This window comes from Podarcis cretensis (assembly GCF_951804945.1).
Source record: "Podarcis cretensis genome assembly, chromosome: 13".
Lineage (NCBI taxonomy): Eukaryota > Metazoa > Chordata > Lepidosauria > Squamata > Lacertidae > Podarcis > Podarcis cretensis.
In genome coordinates this window covers 39,839,038-39,849,660 of record NC_137182.1, presented here as the reverse complement: position 1 = coordinate 39,849,660, position 10,623 = coordinate 39,839,038, and the positions used below count along the sequence as shown (strand labels likewise).

At 45.6% G+C, this 10,623-nt stretch overlaps 1 protein-coding gene across 1 annotated transcript; it reads left to right on the top strand.

Annotated features, from left to right (window-relative positions):
- Positions 1–5,471: 5,471 nt before the first annotated feature.
- Positions 5,472–7,775, top strand: LOC307201620 (uncharacterized protein C19orf85; the record flags this gene model as incomplete). Its single annotated transcript, XM_079950899.1, has 2 exons — positions 5,472–5,711; positions 7,262–7,775. The coding sequence occupies exons 1-2, from the start codon at positions 5,512–5,514 to the stop codon at positions 7,773–7,775; spliced, it is 714 nt and encodes a 237-aa protein (XP_079807025.1). The 5' UTR covers positions 5,472–5,511.
- Positions 7,776–10,623: the final 2,848 nt, after the last annotated feature.

The window sequence follows — 10,623 nt, the reverse complement described above, 5'->3', positions numbered from 1 at the left end:
TCCCCCCCAGCCGCGGGGCTGGGGCGGGGGAAGCCCGAGCTTCCCCTGACCCCAGCCCCCAGAACAGGCTGCTGCCCGCAAGGCTTGCGTGCCCGGCGGGACCTTCCACTGGGCGTGCAAGGCTTGCGGACCTCTGCCCGAAGCACGGGGCGTGCTCCGGAGCACGCCCCGTGCTTCGGGCTGCAGGCTGCTGCCCGCAAGCCTTGGGAGCTCGGCGGGCATGCCCACCGGGCTCCCAAGGCTTGCGGATAGCTTCCTGAAGCCTGGAGAGTGAGAGGGGTCGGTGCGCACCGACGCCTCTCGCTCTCCAGGCTTCAGCGAAAGCCTGCATTCGCCCCATAGGACTCACACACATTTCCCCTTCATTTTTGGAGGGGAAAAAGTGTGGCCTATAGGGCGAAAAATACGATATCCAAGACCTCAAAATTCCTATCACACTACCCACTTTCTTCATGCCATGCATAATTTTATAAACTTCTATCTTGTCACTTTTTGCTGACCTTTTCTCTAAACTAAAAACTCCCAAACACTGCATCCTTTGCTCACATCCCCTCTATCTTATCCTCCTGTTTTCATTTTTTTGCAAGCCTCAGGCCTGCATTTTGCCATCATTATGAGTAATTGCTTTGTAATTGCTTGTATTATCGTGGCGACTCCAGCTCAGAGGGTTAAGATGAAGGGGAGGGAAAGCGGTTGCATTCTTTTGCGCCCGGAAACTCAAAACTCCCCGCCATAGATGGCATCTCCACAGTGCCTCAAGTGCCCAGAGACCATTGAAGCCTGTGACATCTGTAATTGGTGAAGACAGCAATAACAGCCACATCCCAGCAGCAAGTATTTGCTAATTGGGAGGCTGCTGCTGCTGGACTCAAGAGTTGGATCTTACAAAGGAAGCGGGCAGAACAAACAGGACGAGGAGAAAAGGGAGGCAAAAAATCATGTGATGAGTGTGACAGAAAAGAATTGGATATAGATTTACTATATCTCAGAACAGAGGCTGTGCGAGGAGGATTTTACGTGGAAGAAAGCCAAAAAGATAGTTCAGATGAGTAGATAATTTTATTATGATGATGAGTTATTAAATTTATATACTGCCCTTCATCCAACAATCACAGGTCGGTTTACAGGAGAAGTAATTTAAGGTTGTTCATAACTTGAAAGCTTTAAAAGGTAGCGCACCCAGCTCTGTACAGATTAGGGTTGCCAACATTTCCCCCTAGTCTTCAGCCTGTGTCCTTAAGAACAGCCCAACATGAGGAAATTACCAGGCCATATCCAGGACATGATGTGGAGGCGCACGAGGCGGCAGCATTACTGATGCTAAGCAGGTCTGGGTCTGGTCAGTGCCAGGGGAACTGACCAGCTGTGAATCCCTAATACATGCTTTTGGAAATCGTAGAAAAAGGCAGCAACACACACACATGTAACAAATAAACAAATAAAGTTTTGGTAAAATGCTTGTTGGGATTGAGAAGGAGTGAGACTGGGATAGGAGAGAAGGAAACCTGCAGGTAGTGAGTTAATTAAGTCAGCACTCACGGCCCAGTGACATCAAGGAGGCGCCTTCACTGCTCTCTTTTCAATGCCTGCTATAAGCATTGTTGTTCAGGCAAGCCTATCCAGACCTGTTGACATGTAAATTAAACTGGTTTTTAGCTTATCATGAACTTAAATTATGTTTGGATTGTTGTTTTGTTTGGTTGGTCCCCCCCCCCTTTTTTAATTTATTTCGTTCTTCTTGTAAACCAGTTTGAAATACTTTTTTTTTTTTTTTAACAATCAATCAGTATACAATTTTTATGAATTAAATAATTAATTAGCAAACAAATGGTAGCTTACCCTAAACAGAGCTGCAGTTCCCAGAACCCTTAACAAACTACAGTTCCAAGGATTCTTGGGGTGGGGGTAGGAATGCACTTACATTCCATATGATTACATTACATATGATTTGTACGCAGCCTCAGAAGTGATTTGGGGTCTTCAAGGCTGCAGACATCGCTCAGCCTTGAATCTGGAAGAACGTGTATATGCTGAGATGACGGTTTCCAACCTTCCCATTTCCTCTGACAGATTTCTTAACTACCGTTCTTCAGCAGTGCTCATGATCTACCTTGAGTTGCGATGCCCTCGACAGCACAATGCTATGCGTGTCAGTTGAGAGGTAAATCCCATTGTTTTCGATGGGGATTACTCCTTAGGTAAGTGTGTACAGTATAGGACTGCAGTCTCACTGTACAACTCTACAATGTATGTTAAAGGCATTATAACGCAAGGTATAGGCAAATATAATCCAAGTACAGTGGTACCTTGGTTCTCAAATGCCTTGGTACTCAAACGCCTTGGTTCCTAAATGCCAAAAACCTGGAAGTAAGTGTTCCAGTTTTCGAACGTTTTTCGGAAGCCGAGCGTCTGATGCGGCTGTTGGCTATTGTTTCCGGGGCGCCTGCACCAATCAGAAGCTGTGCCTTGGTTTTTGATCTTTCGGAAGTCAAATGAACTTCCGGAACAGATTAAGTTTGGCACTTTTGTTTTTGCTATTAATTTAGCATTTTTGTTTTTGAGGCTTTTGCAGTTAATTTGTTTTTGTGACTATCATCAGTGCAGGTAAATTTTTTTTTTTTTTTTTATCATCTACGATACTGTCTTATTTATTTTATAGTACAGTACATTGATTATTGCTTTCATTTTATGGATCAACGGTCTCGTTAGATAGTAAAATTCATGTTAAATTACTGTTTTAAGGGTTTTTTAAAGTCTGGAACGGATGAATCCGTTTTGCATTACTTTCTATGGGAAAGCGCGCCTTGGTTTTGGATCGCCTTGGTTTTGGAACGGACTTCCGGAACAGATTAAGTTTGAGAACCAAGGTACCACTGTATCTGATGTTACGGCAAAATCTGGGTGCGAGGCTGCTCTGCCACCCAGCTCATCGGACTAAGTCCGTGGGTCCCTGCGGAGGAAAATGAGCTCAGCCGGAGACAGGAGCAAACAGCAGAAGATCCAAGTTTATTGCGCAACAGGTTCAAGGCAAGATTGAACCCCGAGAATGGGGCGACATAAACTTTTAAAAGTTCCCTCCAAGTCCCAGAATACAGTGCAGAAAAACGTCACGAATACATCACAAGAGGTGGGGTTACACAGATCAGCACTTCAGGAAGGTGGGTGGGGGTTTACACAGATCATCACTTCAGTAAGGTAGGGGTCGCACAGATCAGCACTTCAGTAAGGTAGGGGTTGCATAGATCATCACATCAGTAAGGTAGGGGTTGCATAGATCAGCACTTCAGTAAGGTGGGGAGGGGGTTGCACAGATCAGCACTTCAGGAAGGGAGGGGAAATATGCAGAGCTGGAGATATGCACAGATAAACACTTCCCGGGGATGAGAAAACAATGGTCTCAAATATGCATAGTCTGTCACCTGACATTGCCTGGAGGAAAGGCTGATCAGAGCCATTTGACAGGATTAGGGTCTTAACACCTTGCTTGAGGGATTATGCTGGACAGGGGAGGTGTGATGGAGTCCTAGAGAAATTGAGCAAACTGGCACGTTGATTTTCTATGAATTTTATAGATTTTAGTCCCTTTTGACATTGACAATTGGAAATAAATTGATATATTGTAGCGAAGAAGAAGGTGAAGAAGACATGCCCCCCCCTTCCGTATCACTGAGTAAACCTTGTTCCCTGCTGTCTCGCCTGAGCTAGCACCCCCACCTCACCCCAACTAGAGGAAGAAAAACCAAATGTGTCTTTCTTTACTAACAACCAATAAATTTCCCACAGGGATTAATTTCAACCTGGTGCCTGGTAGTGGCCATGATTTTCCTTAAGGTGAGGGAGGGGAGGTGGAGAGGGAAAGGGGTGGAGTTCTTAAGCATCTTTATCCGTCTCTGTGCTGGGTACCAATCTCAAAGCAGGCAGTCCTCGGACAAGAGGGAGAAGAAATAGATGCAGTTGGGAACAAAAGGAGTTTGTTGGGAGCTGTCTTGGGGTGGTGGATGGAAGGACAGACAGACAGACAGGCATTCAGGGAGTCAGAGAGAAGATTGCCAAGCGCTGATGCCTTTACTTGGAACTCAGCTTCTCAGATCTCTTCATCTAAGAACAGGTATGTGGAATTAGGAGCAGATCTGGAAGGTACTTCATTTAAATGGGGGCAACCGCTACTTATTCTGTTCATATGTGTACATATGTTGTCGAAAACTGTGTGAAGACTCGATCTGCCAAGAAGCGGGGAGGGGGGAAAGAGGGTGCCAAATCTACCCCAAGCCAAAAAAACACTACCCAGGACTTGAAGTAAGGACTGAAATCTCTTGAGGACTATTTTGTATCATTCCTTCTATTTCCAATATTCAGGATGTGAGAACAAATCCTTATGCAGCCCAAATAGCACAAGAGAGAGGTACCAATGGGCTCAGGGGGACCCAACATTTAAAGACATGCAATTGTTTTTCATGAAAAAGGTCTGTTGGGGTGAACCTACCAAAATTGCCCAGTGAGGACTGTGTGTGTTCAGAGGCAAGGAATGCTGGCAGGCTGTTAGGTGAGGGTCAGAGGGAAACTGAATGAAGCAGTTGGCATCCTGAATGCTGCACTCCATCGCCACTTTTTGTTGCAGGTCCCATTTGTGTTTTGCTAATCTAGAAATTAACGGTCACTTTTAAACCCTCAGCCAAAATAGGTTCCTAGTCCTTTCCTGGTTCCTTAAGGTGCAGATACAGCCTGGATAAGGACATGCGGTCTGAACAGCTCTATACCCGGAATAAATTCTGCACCATCTGAAATCACACGTCCAGCGGTACATTTGCAGACTAATTGCAAGTAAGGAAGCAATGCTATGCACAAGAAGCTGGTGTAAGTCAAGGCAGTGTCAGTTTAGTCAGGGTAGAGCCAAACCCTGTTCAGCTGCATCTTTGTTTTGCTGTTCACATGTGAGAGATGGAAGAGATGAATATACCTTTAAGGCTTTTCTTATAGCTTTGAACCCCGAAATTTGGGATCCAGCAATGTTGCATTTTTGAGTGTTAACTATGAATCCCAGTTTGATGTATCTGTTTGGGGGGGGTCTGCAAAACACGGGGCACAGCTTTGCAAAGCTTTGGCACAGGTTTGGAGGGGATCCCAAATTTTGGGGTTCATAGTTCATGAAGCTCTTCTAGCTTAGTGATTGCGAGGAGATAGGGAGAGAAAGGAGTGACATTTTAGGTGATCCTGTCTTGACTTAATGCTTCCAGAAGAGGTCTCTCTTGTTTCTATTTCAAATTTCACTAGGGATAAGGAAGGACGACAGAGATTTGCAGTGAAGGAGACAGGGATGGATGGGTTTAGCAAGAGATGTTGCAACTCAGTTTACTTGAAAAAAAAACATGCCATGACTAGGCTCCTCTAATGGGGGTTCTCTTCTCCCACCTCTCCAGGCCCAATCAGAGCTTCCTTCGCAGGTGCAGGCTACCATAGCAAAAGCGGGACTTTGCAGGAAGCGCTTCGTATCAACTCCTAACAAAACTGAGAATGCCACATGGCAGCCCCCTCTCTCAGCCTTCCGTGGCGCCTCCACGGCCCCTGACTTCATACGAGCGCGGGAGGGATCTGTGCACCTTTGTGTCAACAGCAGCATCCCACGTCATGCGCACCTTGCAGAGACCCTGCAGGAGCCGGCCCGGCAAGAGGAAAGTGAACCACCGGAGGTTCCTACAGAACCAGATTTGCAGGTAGGACATATGAAGGACATAAGAGGAGCCCTGATGGACCAGGCCAGTGGCCCATGCTGTTCTCGCCATCCATGGCCAACCAGAGGCCTGTGGGAAGCCTGTGAGCAGCACTGGAGGACAAGAACACTCTCCCCTCCCATGTTTCCAGCCACAGATATTCAGAAGCATTGCTGCCTCTGAACTCAACAGCTACCATCTATGTTCTCCCCACCACCCTATGCTTCTCACTCTAGAGTTTATTTGGGAGAAGGGAAGAGGAGTCTTGGGCAAGATGCCCTGAGTGGTCCATCTCCTCCTTGCTGATGTTCCTTCTGCCCGTTGACTTTCTCTCCCCCTCAGGGCTCAGTACATATAACCACCCAGAGGGCAAGTGAAGGATTCTGCTCTGTCCCTTCCCGCATGCTCAGAGAGGGCAGGGGAACAGGCAGTGATAGCACAGCAAGGGGGGGGGGGAGAGGAGCAGAGCCTGGAGGCTTGGGGAAAGGAAGGGCAACAGTGAGGGGGCCTTGGCAAATGCCTGGCGTTGCCTACCTCTCTCTGACAATGGCTCTGCTCTCTCTCCACCAAATGCCAAACCGGTGCCTATAAGCAGATTCAGAGGGCTGTTGTGGGAAAATATGAGATTTTTTGGGTGATAAGCACCGGATTGCTCAGTTGGTTAAAGCGTGCTGATAACACCAAGGTTGCAGGCTTGATCCCCGTGAGGGACAGCTGCATATTCCTGCATTGCAAATGGTTGGACTAGATCAGACTATGATCTACTCACAGTTAAAAACTGGCAGTGATCTACCCCATTTTTGGGGGTTCAGGTCAAAGTTGTTGAGCTTTTTTTTTAGGAAGGAAAGCCCCTTCTAACTCCATGGTAATAAAATAAAATAATAATAATAATAATAATAATAATAATAATAATAATAATAGTGCATCCCTGAGATAGAGGCATGCTTACAAACTGTGCTATAAGGCATGGTGAGAAACTCTGATGTATCCAGTGCTTTTTTTCCTGGGGGCGTGCAGCGATACACATTCCCCTAAACATAATCACAGAGCCTAGGGCTTGCCGATAGGAAGGTCGGCGGTTTGAATCCCCGCGACGGGGTGAGCTCCTGTTGCTCGGTCCCTGCTCCTGCCAACCTAGCAGTTCGAAAGCACGTCAAAGTGCAAGTAGACAAATAGGTACCGCTCCGGCGGGAAGGTAAACGGCATTTCCATGTGCTGCTCTGGTTTGCCAGAAGCGGCTTAGTCATGCTGGCCACATGATCCAGAAATACTGTCTGTGGTCAAATGTTGGCTCCCTTGGCCAGTAAAGCGAGATGAGCACCGCAACCCCAGAGTTGTTTGTGACTGGACTTAACTGTCAAGGGTCGTTTACCTTTACCTTTAAGTTTGGCCTCATTGAGAGGCAGTATTTCAATATGAGCAGGAAAATGAGAGTACCCCTAAACATTTTTTTTAATAATAAAAAGGCACTGGGTGTATCCCATAGTGCACTGCTTCAGGTAAACCCATGGCAGCCTGCAGGAAAACTCACAGCCTTTTCTTTTCTCCCCCAGGAGTTTCTCAGACATTGAGGCTGCTACTCGCCGCTTGGCCTCCTCCATCCTTTCCCAGGAGGCTCAGACACCCCCTGCAGCATCTCAGCAAATGAATCCTCCCAAGCCCAACATCCCAGCCCCAGCCCGGGCTCCTCCTGGCTCCTTTCTGGGCACAGCAGAAGCATTTGTGGCTCCCGACCCCAGCCCCTGCTGGGCGCTCTCCCTTGACGCCCTGATGTCAGGACCAGATGAACTTTTTGAGCCCATCACCGAGGAGATGGAACCGGCAAGCAACACCTTGTCTCTGTGTGGTCCCGATCCCTTAGAGTTGTGCCTGCTGGGATGTAATAATGCGCCATCCAGCCTGCCGTCCAGTGGAGAAGGTTCTGCAGCCTGTGGAGCTTGCCCAGTAGCTTCAGACCAGTGCTTTCCGGGGGCATCTCAATGCCCCATCCCTGTCTCCAATCCAGGGGCTCTGGTGGTTTCTGACTATGACAACTGCATGCCCTTCTGGGAGCTGGAAACATGGTGACTTGACCTCCAGTTTTTTGTTGTTGTTGTTGTTTTTCAAAAAAATTATTAATTTTCACAAAATTATAAACAAACAAAACACACAAACAAACAAACATAAATCATAACCTTGTTAAAATTACACTTATTAACATTGTTAGGTGACTTCCTCGCTTCCCCTTGGTTGAATTTCCATGGATATCCTTCTAACGGCTTTCCAAGTCCTAATTCTTATAAACCTAACTTTGTTCATTAACATCCTTATATCTTTTCAAAGACCTCCAGTTTTAACATCCATCTCAATGTCCTGTTTGGTCCAAGGTGGAGGGTTCATACACACATTTGTGTTCATTTATCCTCATCTTTTTGCCTAATGGATACTTGTTTGCAAGCCAGTTCCCGCAGTGCCATGCATCCTCCTTGTACATCATATTCATTAATATTTGCATTTTTGTATGCACCTTTCCCAAATAAGTACTTCAACATCTCTGTGCTGTGCTGTCCATTTAATGTTTCATAGAGTGAGTTGGGAAACTGGAAAAGTCTAGAGGAACCATTTCCTCTTTTCTCTCCTCTCAGCCATTTCTTTCCCATTTGAACCCTCTCCTTTCCTTCCTCTCAGGTAATCTACTGTACTCAATGGTTCTGAAAGAGGAACAAAACAACTTAATTAAATCATTTGTTGGCTTTATACATTGATCACCAAGTATTTTCTTCTTATGCTCAAGGTATGTAAATGTAAACTATGCTGGGCTGTTTAACTGATTCAACTGAAGAGCAGAAAGTTAATTATTGCTCTGCCTAAAACCGCTAATAATGTCCCTCTCTGAATTTTGTGCACCTGATTCAATGATGTGACTATTAAATGTTTGTTTCTTACTGCCACCTAGTGGACTGTTCGATTATTATTCATATCTTGCGCATCATGTATTCCCCACATTTAATCCCTTTAAGTGACTACAAGGGCCATGTGGCATGTCATTGTGCCACGAGAGAGACTGCCCCATCATGGCATCTGCTGCTGGGGCCTCCAAATGATGTTGGACTACAACTCCCATCATCCCTAAGCGTTGACTGCTGGCTGTGGCTAATGGGAATTGTAGTCCAACATCATCTGGTGAGCCACTGGTTCCCCATTCTTGTATTTCAAGTGATACCCCAGGCCCTAGGCTTTCATGGCTTCTAGAGCAAGTTAGTGGCTTTGCAAGGAAGGCTGTATGAGAGAGCGTGTGGTGTGGTTTTGATAGAGATAGATAGATAGATAGATGGATGGATATTAAAAAAGAGATCGCTTCGGTGAGATTTCTGTGTGCCTGCATAGCACAAATGCTAAAGTTGCAATGCATTCATGTATATCTACAACAACTCTGCAAAGGTACATGAGGTTGAGAAGGAGAAACTCCCTCACTGCCACCACTTCAAAAGAGTAGAACCCAGGAATTTCATAAATATTCTTCACATCCTGGCTGTGATGTCATACCCTGCTTTCAGTATACCAGCTGCTGCTATGTTTATTATAAAAAGGTAAAGGGACTCCTGACCATTAGGTCCAGTCACGATTGACTCTGGGGTTGCGGTGCTCATCTCGCTTTACTGGCCGAGGGAGCCGGCATACAACTTCTAGGTCATGTGGCCAGCATGACAAAGCCGCTTCTGGCAAACCAGAGCAGCGCACGGAGATGCCGTTTACCTTCCTGCCGGAGCGGTACCTATTTATCTACTTGCACTGGCGTGCTTTTGAACTGCTAGGTTGGCAGGAGCAGGGACCGAGCAACAAGAGCTCACCCCGACCCCGTCATGCGGATTCGAACCGCCAACCTTCTGATCAGCAAGCCCTAGGCTCTGTGGTTTAGACCACAGCGCCACCCACGTCCCTATGCTTATTATACAAGTGGGCAATTTTAAAATCTGGGAGAATGGAAATAAAACTAAGCTGAACTCCCATTTCCCGAAAGCATGTAAATTTTCTCCCATAAATACATTTTCTTGTGACTTAAGCTGTAACTCTCCACAAAGATCCCTTGATGTGAGTTATGTACATTTATTGCATGCACAGGTTAAACAAGGTGTGATCCTGTGTAGTTTTGTAATGCTTTCTTTTGCTTGGTTTTTTATTGTTGCTATGGCTTTTTAAAAAAGCATTCCTTCAGAGGAGGCAAAGGACTGCTTTTTTAAAAATAAAAAAATGCATCTTATTTGAAATGGAATGCAAATGCATTAATTTCACTCAAGTTAGAAAATTATATGAGGACCATGAAAGGGGATTAAGGCATTAACACAAGTAACAAAACATAGAAAGTCACTAGACTGCATTGCATCCATCCTATGTCTTCAGTCTAAAACAGGGGGAGACAACATGGAGTCTTCCAATATGCTGCTGGACTACAACTCCCATCCTCCTTGGTTGGCCATTGACCATGCTGGCTGTGGCTGATGGGAACGGGAACCCAAAAACATCTGGCGATAACTGTGCCCTAAAGTGTACTTTATGAGACTGTAAGGGCAAGAGATGTATTGCAAAGAGATGTGTGGAACATGCCAAAATTGCCAATTTGCAAAAGGATTTAATGATATTAGAGGGTAACTTAAAGTTGGCTTAATAACAGAAGTTTCAGCTATTGCTTATCTGTATTATGATTTATGGATTCTGCTCTTAGTTCATTTACCATTCATCTGTGGGCAGAGGCACTGGCCTCTTTATAGCCATTTAGTGTCCTCTATGTTCCATATACTTCAACATATTATATCTGCTATCCCCTTTCAAATATAAAATAAATAGCAAACAATGTGAAGATGTGGGAAGGGGGGAAGTTCAAAGAGAAAACAACTTTTAATAAAAAAAATTCTCATGTTCCAGTGCTAGACAATAG